Genomic DNA, 22,532 nt, shown 5'->3' with positions numbered 1-22,532 from the left:
ATGGAGTGACTCAAAAACAGTATTGAAGTGGATCTAATTTTATTATTTTAGAAATAAACGTATTTTTTGTTAAACGCAAACCTCCCTGTTTTTTTATAATCCTGAGTTACAGCCGTAACATTACATTATTACAAAAAACTAACAATATTTCTGCCGACGTTGTCAAGTGCCGTGATAAATATTTGTTGAATATAGACAGGGTTAATAACCGAGATCGTTATAACCCCATGTCTATGTTACACAAATATTTTTCAAGTATAAAGTATCATACTTGACAAAACGTCGGCAGAAAAATAGTCAGTTTATTGTCATGCATAGGGTAACAAAATGCTGATTTTGTCACGACAACCCACAGATAATTTTATTGAAATAATGCTATATTAAATAAAAACGATTAAAATTAAATGCAAATTTAAATTGAAATAAACACTAATTTCACTAAGACTTATGTTAAAAATCAATTTTAATTGCACAAAAACAAAATTCTACACAAATTTTACAATAAAATGACGTTTGTTATCAAGACAAAGTTGTCTAAACAATTGTTTAGACAACATTGTTATAACGACCTTATGACGTTAATAAATGACGTCTTTATTTGCTTTTTTTCATCATAATAACAATAAACGTCCCGGGCTTACGTGTGATATAATGTAAATTGGCCTTTAACGGCAACACTGTTATTCACTGTGGACGAATATAATATATATTTGTTCAATTCACAATCAAGTTCTATATTATATCTACTAAAGTGTAGTAACAGTGATTGTGAACAGATTTTTGTAGCAAGTCATTAGTTTATGTTTACAATAAAATAAACAATCAAAACAATGTCAAAAGTAAAAAAAAACAAATAATATTAAACTAATTAAACGAACAAAATAAACCAAAATAATTTCCTTTTATTTAAAATTTTATTATTTTCATTATTCCACATTTTAAACTAATAAACAAACAGTTTTTAATAAAATTTTATTTTTTGTTTTGATAAACAGCTGTTTGTTTGTTTGTAATTTCTGTGTTTATCGTTTTTTATGCCAAATCGATTGAATTTTTTATTTATTTGCTGAAATAAACAATTGACAACACTGAATTTTCTTACGACATTCGAAAAACATATGAAAAATTGTCGTAAGAGTTGTATAGAACTTTTGCATAGAAAATACCAACAACATTGTTATAACTATTGTAGCAGCTGCTGACATATAACGCTACAACATCGATTCAGAATTAAACAAATGTTATGACTATTGTAGCAGCTGCTGACATACAACGCTACAACATCGATTGTGAATTGGACAATTATGAACACATCTTTATTAGGGTTCTATAAATAGACTTCCGAATAATCGACTTTTTGTCGAAAAAAGTCGAAGTCGACTATTTTTTCCAAAAAAGACGATAACTCGACTATCGTCTGTGAAAAAGTCGACTTTTTTAATAAAAGTCGAAAAAGAAAATTAGCATTGTTGATAACTAAATCACTTTGGAACCAGCTATCTGATTTTAACAAATGATGTTTCGTTTGCCCGTTTTTGGCATTTCTATAAAATTGCATGAAGTCCTGGTGCAAGGACCATATAGTGTACTTTATCCTTGAATATCCTAAAAAAGGATATTTTATTTTTCTTAATTTTTGTATGACAAATAGACAAACTTATTATTATTACTATAAAAAAATATTAGAATGGGATCTCAATGGGTTAGAAATTATAGGAGTTTTTATTTAGCTCCTATAATTCGATAAGTCGATAAGTCGAAAAAACGAAGAAAGTCGAAAAAAGTTATAAAAAGAGTCGGAAAAAGTCGTAAGCTCGAAAATTGTAGAAACAAGTCAAAAATAGTCGAAAATTTTAAAAAAGTGGAAAAAAAGTCAAAAAGTCTAAAATAGTCGGAAAAACTCGAAAAAAACTAAAAAAAGTCGAAAATAGTCAAAAAGTCGGAAAAAGTAAAAAATCGACTTTTCATAAAGTCGAAAAGTCGACTTTTAACTAAATAAAAACTATAGAACCAAAGAATTGGACTACGACATTATTTTACAACAATAACATTTACCTCTGTTCACAGACGTGTTCTGTGTATATTCAACACACTTGTGAGAACTCAATTCTCTCGTAATGTTTCAAAACTTTTTCGCGTAAATACTTGGTTAAAGTCTCGCAGGGAATTTTTTTCACAAACACATAACATTTATTTATTTTTCTACACAATTTTATTGCCTCTAACAAAATTTTAATTTTTTTGACAATAATTTTTTTTTAATTAAAACTGAAGAAACAACGTTGTAAATTTTGGTATTGAAACTGAAAATTTTATTTAAAATTTTATTTTTAATTTTAAAATATATTTAAAGGCCAAAAAATATATTAATTAAATGTGTACTGATCAGATGTTGGAAATATAAATTGAAAAATATGCGAAAGAAGAAATTTAAATGTAATTTATTTTTCCTAAATTTGTTATGTACGATTTTATGCAACTATGTATGTTTGGAAAGTGTGGTGAAAATGGTTGCAGCTCCAATACTTATACAAAAATTCTACCAATACATTCCTAGAGTTAGGTACCGAATGACAACTACTTTTGGTACCAACTGACAAGCCCCAATTTCTTTATATTCTTTATATAGAACCCTAATCTTTATCTGTATTTTCACTTAAACTTGTGTTTAAATAAAAAAACAATTATACATTAATTCATTATTCATATTTTCACAAAACAAAATGTTAAAGTAGAAAATGAATTTATATTGCTAACCTCTTTAATCAATAAGATAAAATGCAAGGTTGGCAGCCGTTTCGAAACGGTGATGAGGAAGCGTTATCGGTATTTTGACTTATTTCGGTATTGGTATTTTAGCGTTTTCTGTATTTTGCCTTATTTCGGTATTGATATTTTGACGGCAATTTCGATATAGTTTAAATAATTAAAAAATATGTTTATAAATGCAGTGGAACAGCATAAGCAAACTTTTAAATAACACAAAAATAACATTGGTATTATTGTTTTACGTATTTTATTTAAGTTTACATTTCATAACATTACACAATACTGTTGTAACTGCATTCATAAATGCGCTCATTATTTTAACAGTTTAACGATAATAAGATTTTTATATAGAAACATTAAATTACAACTTTAATTCATTCATTAATAAATTAAAAGTAAAAAATAATGTTCAGAAATAATTAAATTCAAAATTGTATTGATTTAATTTTTAACAATTATTACAATATGCGATAATCTCAGATGAGAGCACAAATCTGTTTTTGAAAATTTTTTCGAGAAAATAGAAAAGTAAAGAACAAAAATATAATTTTAAAAACAAATACTAAATTATCGAATTTGTATTTATTTATGAATACAGATTTTAGTTAGTTTGAAAGGAGGATACACATATATACATCAAATCCAAAGCAATACACCTAGGCCTCTATTGGGCCTGTTGTGCGCTCCTTAACCGACGAACTAGTCGACAACAAATCGTTGCGTAAATTAGTCAAATGGAACACAATCAAATTATTCGTACTGCGAATTCATTTCAAAATTTGTCTGTTCAAAATCGGAAAAAGTAAGAAAAAAGAACAAAAAATATATTTTTGTGAATATCCACGATTTTAAGACAATTTTAAAAGCTTTAAAATTTATTCGAATATTATTTCGAAATTAGAAAATGTAAGAAATTGGCGTCGAAAAGAACTAAAATTATATTTTTGTGAATATCCCCAATTTTGATATTATTTTAACAGCTTCAACATTTTTTCGAATTTTCGAACTTAATTTTAAATATTCCATTATTGTATTATTGTAGTGTCATCGAATGTACTCCAAACTGACAAATTTTAGACAATTTGGGCCACCAGAACTGGTTTTAATGGCTTTAAAAAATTTTCAAACTTAAGTTCGAATTTTCGAAAATTTTAATTTTAGTTTTTATGACCCAGAGATTATTTTAAAAGCACAAAAATTCGAACATTACATCGAATTTTCGAATATAATTTCGAATATTCGAACATAATATTGTATTGTCATTAGCTTTACTCACAACCGCCAAATTTCAGAAAATTCGGGCTACCGGAATTTGTCTTAAAACAATTTTCCCCAAGAAATAAACCTACCGCACAGTTCGTTACATATGACGAATTTCGTCATTGTGCGTTTTTTCATATACTTTAGTGTGTTCTATGTCTGGCGACGAAAATTTGTTCCGAAAAATTCGTCGTTCGTCCCAATTGTGCGTATAGCATTATGATCAAGAAAGGGATAGACAAAAAACCAAATTGTTGCTAGGATTGTGAATGTTCCTTAACACATTCGGTTCAAATTTTATGGGTCTCTAAAGTAGGGCACCACGGGTACTTTTGTTCAAAATTAGCATTGTTGATAACTAAATCACTTTGGAACCAGCTATCTGATTTTAACAAATGATGTTTCGTTTGCCCGTTTTTGGCATTTCTATAAAATTGCATGAAGTCCTGGTGCAAGGACCATATAGTGTACTTTATCCTTGAATATCCTAAAAAAGGATATTTTATTTTTCTTAATTTTTGTATGACAAATAGACAAACTTATTATTATTACTATAAAAAAATATTAGAATGGGATCTCAATGGGTTAGAAATTATAGGAGTTTTTATTTAGCTACATTTACAATTTCCATTGGAAATGAGTGCTTTTTCTACATTTTAACACATATACATAATAGTAAATATATTATTTAATAAATGTTTTAAAATATCTCCTTTTTCATACATCCTATGGATTTAGGAGTCATTACAAATTTTGTAGATAATCAAATTTACGGCATTTTTGTTTCAGATACTTTTTTCTTATTATCAGTTTTCGAGTTGTAGTAATTTTTCTTTCTTTTCTTCTTCTTTTAAGATATGGTTTTCTATCCTCAATATATTTTGAACTACAAATGTAATTGTGATAAATAAGTAATAACAACATAATATTATTTAATTATACTTTTAAAGTCGTAAAAGAAGAAAATTTAAAAAAAATCGGAAAAAGTCGAAAACTCAAAAATTGTAGAAACACGTCAAAAATAGTCGAAAATTTAAAATAAGTGGAATAAAAAAGTCAAAAACTCTAAAATACTCGGAAAAACTCGAAAAAGTCAAAAAATAGTCGGAAAAAGTAGAAAATAGTCAAAAAGTCGAAAAATCGACTTTTCATAAAATGCAGAGTGGAAAAGTCGACATTTAACTAAATGAAAAGTCGAAAAGTCGACTTTTCGTTTCAACTATAGAACCCTACTATAACTTACTTGTTTTACATAAGCGTTATACTCCATTTACACATACACGGAATCTAGTAGATTTCGTTTATAATCTTTTCAAAAATCTAGACCGTTTACATCTATTATTTTTGGCATTTAGGAAGATTTAATTTTTTTGAACATTTCTTCAAATTGAGCTTGATGTGAAAAATAAGAAGGAAAAATTGGATGTTTGTTAACATTTTATTTCTAATAACAAATTAGATATTTAAATACAATATTACCTTCTATTTTAAATAAACTTTTCATTTATGTTATGACAAATAAAGTTTTTTTGCTTCTTTTGTTCTTCCCGTTTTTCTTGTAGTGTCGTATTTTTTAGTATTATTTAAGAAAAAAACAGAGTTGCATCGCTAAAAACTATTAGATTTTGAGTAGATTTTAACGAAATTTAGTTACGAAGTAGATTTTGTTTAGTATGGGAAATCTAGTAAAAATCAACTAGATTTGGCTCGAAATCTCATAAGTACTAGATTTCCTGGATGTAAATGGGGTATTATTGTCTTAATACAATGAAAATTTTGGTAAAGAAAAAAGTGAACAGAAAAACATTGTGAAGAGTACTTTTTGCAAATTTTAGTTTTGTTAAATTTTAACTTATTTCGGTATTGATATTTTAGCGTTATCGGTATTTTGGCTTATTTAGGTATCGGTATTTTAGCGGTAACGGTAGTTGTGCTGAAAAGGTATTTTAGCGGTAATGATCGCTTAGTGATAACGGTTGCCAACCTTGATAAAATGCAAACAAATCAATATCAAAGAAATATAAAATAAAACAAGAAAGAGTGTTGCCAAATCTTATGTACCCACCATCAAACCTCGTTTGACTCGAATGAAATTTAATTATGTCGAATTTCATCTACATACTCGAATTTTTAGTCCAGTTATAAGCGTTTAAGTAATTTTTTGAAGGGAACCTTATAAAGGGGGGTAGGGTCAATTATGGGTCGATCCTCATAAAGTTTGGTAGACAGAATTTGGTTCGTATTAAATTTATTTGTGTTGAATTTCATGGCTACACTCGAATTTTTAAGCCATTACTAAGCGTTAAAGTCATTTTCTTAAGGGACCTTATATGGGGGTAGGGACAATTATGGAGCGATCCTCATAAAATTTTGGATCATAAAAAAGAAATATTTATGTAAAATTTCAATCCTCTAGCTCTTTCCATTCGGACTCTATCGTGCTTTCAACAGACAGACAGGGCTAGATCGTCTTAGAATTTAATGAAGAATATATATACTTTTGTGGGTCTATGACCAATATTTCGATGCGTTACAAACTTAATGACAAAATCAATATACCCCCAATCTTTTTTAGTGGTAGGTATAATAATAAAATTCAAAAATTCTCTACAAATTTAACTATACAATGATTCCGTTTTTTCGCATAATATTTTAACAGATTATATTATATGTAATATAATGTAAAACGGCTTTTAACGGCAACACTGTTATTCACGGTGAACGGTTATAAAATAATATATTATAAACACATCTTATCAAAATACGGGGAACAACAAATCAGCTGAGATAATTATATTTCCCATATTGAATATGCTGTTTTTGCTGCGATTAGATATTTATAATTTACTTTATCTGTGATAATGCTTAATTTTTAATATTTTCATTCTGATGTCAAAACAATGGGAAAAACAAACGTCCAGAAAATTATTTGTTTTATAATATTCACAACATTGTGTCATCTCGTGTTTGGCTTTTTAGGTAACTATAATATTTCCATATACGTATGTATGTAGATGTACCTATGTATAACTTGTGTTCTTTAATATGTGCATACATAAATTATTAGGAGAAGCACATCATCCACCTTTAAATAATATTGTAACCACTCAAGATATTATTGCCGGAGACGTTTTCTTTGAAATAACCGAACCTTTTTCATTGGAATACACTTATAGATTACGACCAGCTAAGAATTTCGGAACTTCATTTTCGAAACCATTAGAGGGAGTCGCATTAGTTCCTGCAATTCCATCTCATGGATGTATAAAACTTGAAAATAATCATGCTTTACGCGGTAATGTGGCTCTAATTGATCGTGGGTAAGTTATAGTCATATACTCATTTCACAAGATTATATTACTTATAGAAATAAAAAAGGAAGAAAATGCACACAGTCATGCCCCACTATATGACATCCTACTACAAAGTAATTTTTAAAAGAAGATTTTGAAGAAACAACATCGATGTGTTTTGTTTTTTTTTTTTTTTTTTTTTTTTTGAAGAGTCTAAATGTTCTGTAGATCAAAATTCTACAGATTTCACATGTGATGCTATTGATATCACCGTCCGACACTTAAAATTAGATACGAATCTGATGATATACATACAGTGTCTCTCATAATTATTCGAATTTAGGTATAATATGAAAATAAACCAAATTTAATAACATATTTTGTATGCAAAATTAATAAATTAATTTGTTAAATTCTCTAGACAGTCCTTAGCTTTGATATCACGCTTTTTAAAACTTTAAAAATTCACATTTATTTGAATTAATTTAGCTTTATTTAAAAATAGTCCATAAAATTACCTCACAAAAGTATACGAATTTTTTCTGTATTTCATATTTGACTATATTATGCGAAACACAAAAATTAGAATCGAATGTTTATTTTGCTAAAAATTGCTTTAAGGGGTAACTATCAACCGAATGGATATATTTTTGGGCGATTTGGTCCACAATTTTGGGGCATTTATACCATCTTTTTATGTAATATCATTAAAATGGCGTTTTTTTTTTGGCAATATTTGTATTTTTTTCTCCTTTTTCCCAGAGATAAAACTAAAAATTTGTTATTGGGATTTAATATACCCCTTGGAGTATCTGAAAATAATATTTTTTATTACAAGAATCTGTATTTAAACGTTTCAAGATATATTATTGGAATCATTCTTCTATCGCTAATTCAATTTATTGGAACTCAAGTCCATTTTTATAATACTAGGGTCAAAAATTTTCGGGGAAACTTGTCTTCTATATATTGTTTTAGATATCAGCTGTTATACGTTTTAAGTTTTTAATATATTGTGGAAGTGTACAACTCCAAAGCATGCCTCGAAGAAACGCCATTCAATATAGTGGAATATTTCTTTTTATAACCAATGGCCTCAAGGCTGAATGTCACCATGTAATTATGGTCTAACTCAAAAATATTGATATCTATTTAAATATTATCTACTATGATTAAAATAAACCCAAAATTTTGAAAAGGGACTTAAGATCCAGATAATTCAATTAGAAACAGAAGAACTATACCAAAAATATATCTTGGAATGTTTAAAAACAGATCCTTATAACAAAAATTATTATTTTTAGATACCTCAAGGAATCTATTAAATCCCAATATTAAATTTTAGTTTTATCACTTAAAAAAATAGAAAAAAAGGCAAATATGGTCAAAAATCGTAATTTTAATGATATTATATGAAAAGATGGTACAAATGCTCCAAAATTGTGGACCAAATGCTCCAAAAATATATCCATTCGGTTGATAGTTACCCCTTAAACCAATTTTTAGCAAAAAAACATACGATTCTAATTTTTATGTTTCGTATAATATAGTCAAATATAAAATACGGAAAAAATTCGTATACTTTTGTGAGGTAATTTTATGGAATTTTTTTAAATAAAGCTAAATTAATTTAAGTAAATGTGAATTTTTAAAGTTTTAAAAAGCGTGATATCAAAGCTAAGGACTATCTAGTGAATTTAACAAATTAATTTATTAATTTTGCATACCAAATATGTTATTAAATTTCGTTTCTTTTTATATTATACCTAAATTCGAATACTTATGAGAGACACTGTACATACAATATTTTTTAAATGTATTTTATAAAAATTAATTCCATTTTTATAAAAATAGCACAAAACACAAAATTCCGAATCTTATATACCCACCTTCAAACCATATTTGTGTCGAATTTAATCGCTGTATATTTAATTCTGTCATGAGCTTTAAAGTTATTTCTCTAAGTTCATCGCCATACTCGTATTTTTAAGCGAGTAATGAGCGTTGAAGTAATTTTCTTAAGGGGGCCTGATATGGAGGGTAAGGTCAATTATGGACCGATTCCCATAAAATTTGTTAGAGATATCGGTTAGTACTCGGCGTACTCGTATTGTTAAGCGATTATTGAGCGTTAAAGTCATTATCTGAAGGACGGACGGACATAGCTACATCGAACTAAAATTTAATAAGAACCCAGAATGAGTTACAGTTTTGGGTATAAAAGCACCGCTTGCTACAACTTAGGTTATTTGTTATTTTGATTAAATAATAATATTTTTATTAGTTCGTTAAACAGAGTACAAAAAAACAAGTTTTGTTCGTTATTTAAGGTAGTCAATAGGAAAAATGAGCTTGCTCGTTAAATGCGATGTTCGTAGAATTGAATGGTCGTTAAATCGGAGAACGACTGTATTTGATACTCTCAAAATATCTTAAAATCACTGTATTCAAATTTAAAATTTTAATAATTTTTGGAACATATTTACATTGTTCTCAATTATACATCAACTATATGATATTGAAAAAAAAACGGCTAATAAATTTGCAAATTACCTTATTTCGAAATACAGTCAGAAGTTGTACATATTTAAATTTTGCTAAATATATGACTTTAAATCAAATGTTTTTCAAATGATTGAAACTATGTTTTGGGAACTCATCAAGTACTCTAATTTAGCAGATTTAAGAGTTTTTCACTAGCCTTTTTCTTTTGACTACAGAAATGTAAACAAGTTATCCGGTTTTTATGGGCCTCAGAAGTTTTTATAGTTTTTTAAAGTAGTCGATATTGATTTATGAGCAATTATCAAAGAGTTTTAATTCCTTTGAAATTGAACTCAGTAAGAATGATTTAATTTCTAATTTCTCAACGATATTGGTTTTGGAAGTTTACAAAATCAAAAAAAAAAAAAAAAAAAAAACGTGTGTCACTAACTAACTCTTTCCCCATTTTCGGTCCATGGTTTTTAACTTTTGGACAAAATTTGTTATTGTACTAACTAAACATTTAGGAGATAAATTCTTTACAAGCTTATCCGTGTGACAAGACTTAACGTATTATAACTTGGTTGTTGAAATTTGTCACCAGGTTTTTTCCAATTTTTAATTTTTTACAGTTTTATTGATTGGGCGCTGACGCCCCTTAATAAAATACAAAAATTATGTAATTGATGTTATTATACACAGTATGGTATATATCTCGTTAATGTGTCCTGAATACGAGATGGGTACGACAGCTACAAAAAATATTAACTTGAACGTTAATTTTTAAAAATATCAGTTTCCGGCACGGCACATTCGCACTTATATAGGAAATAATTTGAATTATTGCGTAAATTCAGTTTTTTGTTATTTAAAAATATAAAAATATAAAAATATAAATGCAAAAATATACAAATGCTAAAATCTTATCTTAATATACCCTCCTCACTTTCGTTTGTCATTCCGTTTGTAATTTCTATAATATAATTTCCGACCCTATAAAGTATATATATTCTGGATCCTTATAGATAGCAGAGTCGATTAAGCCATGCCCGTCTGTCTGTCGAAATCAGTTTTTAGAGGACCCCAGATATCGGCGAGATTCAAATCTTCAATAATTCTGTTAGACATGCTTTCGAGAAGATCGCTATTTAAAATCAGCAAAATCGGTCGGTAAATAACGGAAATATGTGCAAAAATCCGCGACAACCTCTGAAAATTTCATCAAAAAATAAGCAACAACAACACTGTATATTAGAAAACGATGTACACGTGTGTGTAGATGTATGTATATGGTTTTATTCAGCTGTGTATTTTGTTTTGTATGTTTGGATGCTGTTGGCGTCATTGAGTTGTGATTTTTGTTTTGTAAATTCTCTTCGTATATTTGGAAAAAATTTTTAAAACTACTATGTATAAAATGCACCATGGTGCAGGGTATATATGATTCGGCACAGCCGAATATAGCACTCTTAAAATAATGCACACGCAGAGAAAACCCATAGTTCGATATGGTTACTATAACTAAACTATGTTCACTCTAAAAATATATTGTTATCAAAAACATACATTTTAACATTTTAATTCTATTTAAACAATAGCGATTATAAATTTGAGTGTGATTTACTGAAAAGAATTCTTTTTTTCAATAACTAAATAATGAAAACATGTTATGTTACTAACAAATATTAAAGCTCACAAATAACCATTATATAATTGCTATTGTATGTTATGTTGTTATAAATAACGATTATATGTTTTGTTGTTCTATGTCTGTTGCAACAACAACAAAACAAACAACAACAAAACTTTAGCCACACACCTTACACTTATTATTTTTGTGTGTTTAAATAATTCCCATTTGGCTTATAACATTATATGTATAAGTATTTCACTTTGTATAGAATAAAGTAGTTATGTTTTTGTGAATCAAATTGAAATTTGTAAATCGTCTCGTGTAATGTAGGTTTTTACTTTTTTAAAAATTGTAACTTTACGGATTCAGTAATAAAAATAAAGGAACAAGTCGGTCTTAGTGACATTTCTCAAAAAAAAAAAAAAAAAAAACAATATAGAGCATTTTGAGACGATAAAAGATATAATTTTTTTTGCCACGCCTACTTTCGAGTGGGTATTAAAAATACCTTTCCAGTGATATATATGGACCATTTTTTTCCGAAAAATAAATATTTTGACCAGACTTTTTTTCATCTAAAAGAAATCAGAAAAAAGCTCTATATAATTCTATTTTAAATTTCTATATTTTAATAGCCAATGAATAAGGCTTTTATTTAAGGTATCTAATCAAATGAAAGAGATATTTAATTTCAAAAACCATTTATTATATAATTTTGTTTTGTATTTTCTATTGTAAAAAGTGACGGTAAACTATACTTTTTATATAAATGTCAAACTAAATATATGATTAGTAAGCTTAAGTCATGCTTGGACATTTAAAAAATATTTTTTGTTTACACGGCTTTCTTTGTTTAGTAAAGATTTCCTAAATAGGCGGCCTTCGGCCTGGCGCAAGGATTTTCTCCTCTATAGTATGTCCAGCACCGGCTTCGCTTTATATAGATTTTCTAAATAGCCGGCCTACGGCCGCGCGCAAGGTTTTTCTCCGCTATGGTATGTTCAACACCAGCTTCGCTTAATAAAGATTTCCTAAAAAGCCTTTAATTTGATATATGTATATCGGTCCAAACAAATGTATATTTTTCTGGTTCGGCACCTAAAGTAGGCGTGGGCGACAAAAAATTTGTACGTCTTTTCACTTACAAACGAACTCTCTATTAGTGGCGAAATTTTTGACATGATTTGAAAAATGTCATTAAAACTGACTTAAACCAAAATAAATTAGATTTCGATACATATTTTTGACGACATTTTTATCAAATTGAATCATAATATAGTCATGCGTAACAAACAATGTTATCATAAATATTTTGAAATTGTTACAATAACCATAATATATTTAGACTACAATCATAATTTTAGCCATAATATGTTGCTCTTAGAACATGAGAACAACCATGTTTTTTCTCAGCGTGCATATACTCGAAGATGATGGATGATACAATGGATAGCAATCATAAAAGGTAAAAAGACGCACAAAATTGATCAAAATTAGCATAATTTGTAAGTTTTCTTAATACTTCAATGTAAAACTGTGGCGCATCAAAAAAATAATTGTAGGTTTTGTAGAACAAATAAAATGTTTCTAGCTTTCAAGAGCATTACTCTATAAATATGGAACTCCTTTGAATTATAATTTTTTAATTATTTTTAATTTATGGGATTGGGTCGACGCCATACGATATCGTCATAACCGACCTCAATTCCTTCTATTTGTTTTTATAATTTGTGGCTTAAGCAAACTAAAGTCATATTCGCCATCAAATTTGGTTATAACTTTATTTTTTATTTTTTTTTGTTAAATTAAAAATAAAAGAAAGAGTTTATTATTTATTAAATTTTTCCGAGATGTTTATTCTTCAGCAGCCAAAGAACAAAGAGACAGTTTACAATTTTATTATGACTTTTATCAGTCAACTTTCAATTGAAATCAGTGGAAAGATATATGGTTTTATTATTCATGAGTGCAGATTAACGGGATTATTGCATATTAAAATCAAGTGTAATGAGAAAACAAAAGAAAAATAAGAAAGATCAAATACATAAAAACACTCAATTCCAATGTAACAAAACGAAATGCAAATAAAAGAAAACAATAAGAAAAAAATGTAATGCAATAAAAATTAATAATTAACATAAAATAAGAAAAGAAGTTTAATATAAAAGTAAAAATAATATTTGCTACAACTACACTATAAAACGTAGAATTCATATATTAACTGTTTTTTGTCTAAAATTTTACTAATTCGCTATTAAAAAAAAAACAAGTTAAAAAAGACTGAAATGAATTATTTATAAAAATTTTGAATACAAACCTTATGGTGTGTATTTAATGCTTTGAATTTGAATTATTTTTACTATTATGTGCAATTTTTTAAGATATAACATGTGTCAAAACTATTTTTAAAAATTAATTTTAAATATTTTGTTGAAAACCGTTATAACTTTTGCGGCCCTTGATCAAAATGATAACGCGAACGGATTCATTGCGTCTTAGGTTATGTTTATATTAATCAGAGATGGGGGTAGTGCACTAATTTTTAACTATCACTAATTATTGGTGGTAGTTCAAAATTATTCACTACTTTTATTTAAGTTTAGTGATAATTTGAAAAATATAAGCCTCACTCAATAATAGTGATAGTGATATTTAAAATTTTTAACTAAAAATATTTTAAAAATAGTTAAAATATTTGTTTTTACAGCCTAGTGAAATAAATTTTTCTACACTAAATTATTAGTTCAAAAAATATTCCTGCACTATTTTTGTTTTCAACAGAGAAATGTTTCACTCAATTGAAAGTTTAAGTTAATAGGTTATTATATTTAAGGAAAAAAGTTTTAAAAAAGGTATTTAAATACAAAAATTACACAATTACAATAAAAATAGAAATAAGCAAAACATAATACAGTAAAAATTAGCTATTATTGGCTTTAAGTAAAACAAGTTTCTCGAAATTGGAATCACTTAATTTATTTCTCCGAAGAGAGTCCACCATTCCGATAAAAGAAAATTAACGTTCTACTGGAGCAGAAGAAGGTAAAGGCGTGTTAAATTTTAAAAACATTTGCCTTATTTGTGGATATTTGTTGAGGCTAAAAATATCGGTCTCCGAGCTTAAAAGGAAAGCACGTATTTCATTTTGTATGCCTTCTTTTTGCACAAAGGTTAAAGGCCCGAATATTAAAGATATTAATAAATTAAAAAAATAGTGCAAAGAAAATTATTGAAGCCTTTTGTTAGTGACTGTTCAAATATTTAACTATTTGAGTGTAGTGCTTTTTTCTACACTACCACTCAATTGAGTTATAGTTAAAAAAATAAAATTATCACTAAAAAATATTAGTAATGAAAATTAGTGAAAAATATATTTTTTGAAATAATATTTAGTGCTAGTGAAATATTGATTTAACTAAAAAATAGTGCACTACCCCCATCACTGATATTAACACAAAATATTTTGAATAATTTTTTGGATTTTTTAACTCTAAATTCAAAAAATCGCTCATATGTTAATTTGAAGCTTTCAAAGAACTTTTCCATTACCCCCATATTGACCATATCAGTTAATCGAGATATATCTAATAAATCGAAGAAAATGGTCACACAGACAAGTTTTGTGTAAATTCAACACGCTAGTAAAAGTCCGACTCTCTCACAATACGTTAAAACTTTTTCGCGAAAATATGAAGAAATTCCTTCTTATACATTTTCTTACCCGCACAGCACATAGTTTTATTTTTTGTAAACGAGGAATATATTTTTTTAATTTTTTTTGTCAAAAAATTAAAAAAATATATTCCTCGTTTACAAAAAATAAAACTATTTTGGGCTAATTAATGATAATGGAATAAAAAAATTAAAATATGTATTTATTAAATGTTTACAGATCAAATGTGGAATAAAAAGATACAAAAATCTGTGAAAGTATACATTTAATTGTTTTATATTAAATTTTTAAGTACGATTTTATGCAACTATGTAGGTTTGGAATTAGTGGTGAAAGTGGTTGGAGCTACAATACTTATACAAAAATAGTACCAATGCATTCTTAGAGTTAGATACCGAATAACAACTCCTTTAGGTATATCTATTTATTTAATGTTTACAGATCAAATGTGAAATAAAAAGATAAAAAATCTGTGAAAGTATACATTTAATTGTTTTATATTAAATTTTTAAGTACGTTTTTATGCAACTATGTAGGTTTGGAATCAGTGGTGAAAGTGGTTGGAGCTACAATACTTATACAAAAATAGTATCAATGCGTTCTTAGAGTTAGATACCGAATAACAACTCCTTTAGGTATGAACTGACAATCCCCAATTTCTTTATATTCCTTGTTTTTTTATTATCTAGCATAATTAATATTATTTTTTATATATTTGTATAAGTTATAAGTAGAGTCCGACCGAACTCAAAATTTCGTTCGGTACCGAACACCGAACCCGAACTTCGGTAAATTTGAAAGTTCTTTTTTCGGGTTTCAAAGTTCGGTGAACACGAACTTTTTTCTTCAATGAAAAACGCATTTATGATTAAAAAGTAATAAATTTATTACATTTACAACCAAAATATGAACATCTGGAAGATTTTTTGAAGAGGGTCTTTAATTAGCAATTATCAACAAATTCCGAATTCCAGAGTGATAAATTTCTAATAACAACAATTTTTGTGAAATGCATATATTTTAATACCTTTATTTTTGTTTTTTAAACGATTTAATAACAATGATATAATTCTCTGTAAGAGCACGCAGAGAAAAAACATAGTTGTGATTAAAATTATGATTGTAGTCTAAACATATTATCGTTATTGTAACAATTTTAAAATATATTACGATAAATACCGTCAAAATATTTCATCATGATATTTTTGTATTTATCTTAATATTGGTATACACGATCATATAATGATCCAAGGTGATCAAAATTTCGTTTTAAATATGCATCGAAATCAAAATGAATTTTATCGAATCAGTAAAGTTAAAGTTTCCAAAAAAATAAAAAATATGTATAATATAAAGATAACAATACTTAACGCAATTCGCAAATTTAAATTTGCCGATTTATATGAGATTTTGGTCCATAAAAAAATATAAGTATAATTTCATAAAAATACTTGTATTTATTTTTAATCATGTTATGAACGTTATTGATTTTCTAAAGCCATGTTCAAATGTAAACAGATTTTGTCAATTTTAAATACCAATCAAACTGCAATAATAGTTTATGTCCTACCGTTCTGACTGACTGACAGACATGTCTAGATCGTTTGAGAATAAGGATCTAGATTCTAGAACATTTTTATATTACAAATGAGATCAAAGATTTATAATCGAAACTAGATAATTCAAATTAAATGTTTCTCTTTTCTTAGCTTTTTAAGTAAATAAATAATATTTTTAAAACAATTTTCGGCTACTCACTTTTATTTAAAAAATATACAAAATTGATCATAATAGATACTAATATTATTGTCCGGCAGTGTATGTCCGTCCGTCTTTCTGTCTATGTAAAACACTCTTACGTTAAAACGCAGCAATTGAAATAAATTAACAAAATAATTAATAATATTAATAAATATTACTATTTGGTACAGTTTGGTAATGAAAATTAGCAAAATAGGTTTCAACCATAAGAAGTTATGAGTAAAAATTTCAGACTACCTCAAAAAAACTTTTTTTGTAATTCTTAGATAGATTAGAAACAAAAGATAATTCGATGAATTTTGTCTCACTTTTTTTTCTGTTGTAATACCAACGTAGATTTTTATCGATCCACAATTGGTCATAGCTCCCATATAAGCCCCACTTTCGAAAACTATTTAAACGGTCATGTTTCATTGATAAATAAAGCTATCATGATAAAATTCAACACGAATATGTTCTGCATATGTATCAGTTACTCTACTAAATTGTTTTCGATTCGGTCCAGAATTGTTCATAGCTCCCATATAAGGTCCACTTATGAAAATCACATAAACTGACATATTTCATAGATAACTGAAGCTATCGAGATAAAATTCAACACGAATATGTTCTGTATATGTATCAATCACTCCTAATTTTTTTCGAATCGGTCCACAATTGGTCATAGCTCTTATATAAGTTCCACTTGTGAAAATCACTTAAACGGTCATGTATTTCATTGACAAATAAAGCTATCAAGAAAAAAATCTACACGAATATGTTCTGTATGTGTAATAATCCCTCTACTATAGGTCATATAAAGTCCTTTTTCCGAAAATCAGTTAAACGCATATAATTCATTGAATTATAAAGTTATCGGGATAAAATTCAACTCGACTATGTTTTGTGTACATATAAACCATTCTACCAAATTTTTTTCGGTGTTGGTCAAATATTGGTAATAGCTCCGAAAATCACTTTAACGCCTATATTTCATTGATAAATTAATTTATTGTGATAAAATTCGACACAAAAATGTTTCACCTAACTTGTTTGTAATATCGTAAACACTTAACGTAACATTTCTAATAAAAAAACAAGTGAGGTATACATGTATATATATACATGTATATATATATATATATATATATATATATATATATTATATATATATATATATATATATATATATATATTTATATATATATATATATATATTATATATATATATTTATATATATATATATATATATTTATAATATATTATATCTATATAATATATATATATAATTATATATATTTATATATATATATATATAAATATATATATATATATATATATTATATATATATATATATATATTTATATATATATTATATATATATATTATATATATATATATATATATATATACACGCGTTAGGTGATTCTAGAATTAATTTTTTTCCTAGTGTCATCTGTAATGCAAAAGGGTGTAAAAAACTATTGTTGCTATTAATACGTATTTTTTACCAAATTTATATTTTAATATTAATAAACATAATATTGCAGAGGAACATTTTTATTAAAAAAGTAGATTTTAAATGTTTCGGTTGTTACGCCTTTTTGAATTTCAAGTGACGATATGTAAATAGAATCGTTCTTAATTCTTATAATACATTTTTTAACATTTTGCAGGCAGTGTTCGTTTTTGACTAAAACTATAAATGCTGAAGATGCTGGAGCCAGAGCTGCTATCATCACAGAGTTTAACAGCGAATCAAATGAATTTGATTATTATATAGAAATGATACATGACGAAACAAACCGTGATGCTCATATTCCCGCAGGATACTTACTTGGCAGCAACGGTGTAGCTATAAGAAATACTTTGCGCCGATTAAAAAGGACTTATGCTCGCATTAACTTGCCCGTTAATTTGACGTTTGTTCCACCATCAAGAATAAATCATCCTCCTTGGTTAGGTTGGTAAAAAATTGAATTGACAAAAAGTTTGTAAACTAAAGCTTGTAACCAAAGTGACTTCATGTTTTCTACGTAAGAAAATATTTGTTTAAAATAAAAATTAATCTATTTAAATGTGTAACTGTCTATAAAATAAGTACAAACCAAAAATATATATTATAGTAAATCATAATTAAAAATTATGGTAAAAAAACTAACAAAAACTAGTAGCAATATTATTTAATTTATTATTAAGATTTTTAAAGAAAGATAAAGGCAACGACGCACATTGGAAACATTGGATTGGTAAATGGGATCGAAAATAGCTCTTTATTAAGGGTAATAGGGTAATATTAATATGTTATTAACATAGTCGTATTTGATTGTTTATTTTAATGTTAAAAAATTCATATTTCTTTGTCATTTCCATCTGCCTTTTCGTGATTTACAATTTTGAAAATATAATAAAAAGTGGCACATAGTTTTAATATGGATCAAAGAAAGGCGACATTTCAAGTTGCTAAGTATTGCTCCGTTATTACGCACCATCAAAAAAGATGGGTACCTACATATATATTGATATATTGATTTTGTTATTCCGTTTGTAACACATCGAAATATTGATCACAGACCCACAAAAGTATATTAGTGGGTCTTATATGGAGGGAAAAGAAAATGTCGGAATCATGTTCGTATTAGTCCCGGATATTGAGATAGCCGAAATTTGAGTTCAATTTAAAGACGTTAACACTTGCCGCTCGTCCCTCAAAGTTTGAAAAATCCGAAATTACCGAATATATACTTCATACTTTAAGTCAAATAGAGTTACAACAGAATTTGTCTCCAATAACGTGACCTAGTCGCGGTAGGAGCATACTTCATATATTTTGATATGTGATAAATGTTGATATTAGGTAAATATTTTCATATCATAATGTACATATATTTAGAATTCCAAAAAGATGTAAAACAGAAAAAAATTGGTTGAAAATTTGAATGTGAATGAATACTTACTCGTATATAAGATTTTGTCCTTAAAGATATCGTGAGCCTGTTCTTAGCTATTATAAAAAAATAAATAATTATTTACACGACAGTGTCAGTTTTTTTAATCTTTGTTAAACAAATTTAATTTTTTTAAATATCACCAGGGTATTGATGGTCAATAGATTCGGGAATAAAGTAGAGGAAAATTAGGTCAATACCTCTTTGAGTTCTGCGAATTTCGCGAAAACTATTTTGTTGGTAAAATATGTCCAAATTCTTTACTGTTGTACATTTTAAATAAAATATTTACGGATTATTTTCTCTCAGTTAATATAAAATATGTACCTGTAGTGATATATATGCTATGGCGGTCAAATGTCAAATTCTGCAATATTTGAAAATACTCATTAAAACATTTCGAAATATTATTTATTTGTTCGCTATATTTTTTAGAATTACAGGAATTTATAATATATGGACCGTTATTTAAAATAACAAAAAATTAAATTAACCCTTTAATTTTTAAAGCATTATTAAAATTGAACTGTCTGTCTGAAAAAATTGAAATATTAAAAATTCAGAAGAAATCGGTTCGAAAAATCAACATTTATTCGAATAATAAACCTTATAATAAAAACCGACAGTAGTAAAACAGAAAAAAGTGGCTTAGAATTTGGTTGAAATCAAGTCAATCACCCTAATATCCGCACGGAGACCATACGGTCCATTGTGATTGTCTTCAAACATTAAAGATTCAAAGACAGAAAAACAAAAACAACACGAAAACCAGAATGAAGAAGATAGGTAAAGAATATATATGAATGGAAGGAAACACGTCTATCCCAAGGTTTCGTACAGAAGTAGGTTTGACTAAAAAAGACTAAGTATAGTGACAGATACATATCGATGTTCAAGGCCTCTTGTGGGGAACTTGTAATGGCACCAGTAATGACAATAGAGGCACACATTTAAGCTTTATTGATCATATTTCTATAACTGTCTTTTCTCAAGACCTCTCATCAGAGAATGCAACCATAAGTTATATGTAATTACCATATCTGGCTGCAGATACACTTCTTACATATATGGTATGCATTGAGTCCATTTTATATTCATTCCTGAGTATTTGTTTGACTAACGAGACTCATAGGGGGTTATTTTGTAAATCCCCTCGCATCACTTAAATTTTCGTATAAATTGTTTTTGTATTTTCAAAAATTTTCATGAAAATATTTTCAGTGCAGGGTGAAGTGTTTTACAAAATAAGGGGGATAGTGTTAAAGTATTTGTAGCCGTCACGCTCTATGACATGCTCTATGGCAGGAGTATAAAGATGTCCCAGGCCGCCTGTGGAGTGCTTCTAATTGCACTAGTAATGCTAATAGAGGCACACCTTTGAGCTTCATTGATAATAGTTAGTTAGTTTGAAAGGAGGATGTATACACATCAAACACCTAGGCCTCTATCGGGCCTGTTGTGCGCTTCTTAACCAGTACCACGGGTGGGAATCGAACCCACCACCTCCGGTCTACCAGACTAGGCCTTTTTCAAGGCCTCCCACCAGACAATGCAACCATAAATTAGAATAGACCTGACAACCAAAGTGTAAATCCAATTAAACATATCTGGTTGCAGATATAGAATTTATTCTTACCTGAGTACTTTCTTTTCATGCTATCAAGGAAAGTCCCCAAATATTTAGCTCCTCTAGATAAACTAAGTTCGACGCCATCCAACTTTGGCAGCCTAAAATTGTATACCTTCAGGCAAATAGTACCAGTTCCTAACCTTCCTCCACCTCTTTGGTATATACCTACTGCTAAGGCATCTCCTAAAAATTTTCAATAGAAGAGATAAAGCGTACTGGCGTAAGTTTATTAGTAGAGGAGACTTGAAAGGGTCGAATTAATTAACCGATCATACTAGCTTTTCCATAGTGATTATAAAACTGTATATTACTTGGTATTACATGCCGCTCATTGACATTGTCAATGGATTTACGGACTTGAAAGGGTATTTTCACTTGTGACTATCTCCTCTATATTACTGTAGATATTGCTTGGCGCCACAAACTCGAGGTCCCTGAAAGCTTTGACGGAAAAATTATCAGCTGTTCGATTGAATATACCTGGTTATTGTATCATGCTAAATTGTATGCATTTTTTTCAGTTTTATTAGTCTAGAAGCCTTGACTTATAATATTAAAAAAAATTATTTTTATTTTTCTAAAGGTTAAAAATCCCTTTTATAAACTAGTTTAAAAATGAGTTTACTATTTGCTCACTCATGATTGGTGTATACAACAGTTAATTTTTAATATTTTCTTTATAAAGTCGTGTAATTTACATATCATCTATAATTTTATATTGAATTGAACAATAACCAACATTACAAATTGTAAATAATAAAAACTGCAACGTAAGTTATGTATAAAATATATGTAAATATCTATTTCTTCAAGATTTTGAAATATAAGAAGCAAAAGAAATTGAAGAAGATTAATAAAAAAGAAACCTAAGTCGGGATGAAAAGACAGTGAGTAATGTATGATTGATTACAAAACGTTTTAATGGGTAATTAAAATATATATTTTAGTTATTATTTGTTTACATTCATCACTTATATTTTATGGTTTTATTTGATAGATTCAATTCGTGCCAACGGAGAAGAAAATCCTGAGAAAGGGATGAAATGCGAAAGCAAAAAGAAGGAGGCTTGGAGATATAAAAATCATTTGCACGTAATGCT

General features: G+C 27.6%; 1 protein-coding gene across 1 annotated transcript; it reads left to right on the top strand.

The window, feature by feature from the left end:
• Positions 1-6,772: 6,772 nt before the first annotated feature.
• LOC111684056 (PRADC1-like protein) lies at positions 6,773-19,296 on the top strand. The gene is made up of 3 exons (XM_023446175.2): positions 6,773-7,008; positions 7,097-7,349; positions 18,531-19,296. Exons 1-3 carry the CDS (start codon positions 6,930-6,932, stop codon positions 18,823-18,825), a joined length of 627 nt encoding a protein of 208 aa, XP_023301943.2. The 5' UTR covers positions 6,773-6,929; the 3' UTR covers positions 18,826-19,296.
• The last annotated feature ends 3,236 nt before the right edge of the window (positions 19,297-22,532 follow it).

This window comes from Lucilia cuprina, chromosome 6, assembly GCF_022045245.1.
Source record: "Lucilia cuprina isolate Lc7/37 chromosome 6, ASM2204524v1, whole genome shotgun sequence".
In the NCBI taxonomy this organism is placed as follows: Eukaryota; Metazoa; Arthropoda; class Insecta; order Diptera; family Calliphoridae; genus Lucilia; species Lucilia cuprina.
The sequence above is the reverse complement of the archived record's forward strand: the minus strand, read 5'-3'. Positions and strand labels throughout refer to the sequence as shown.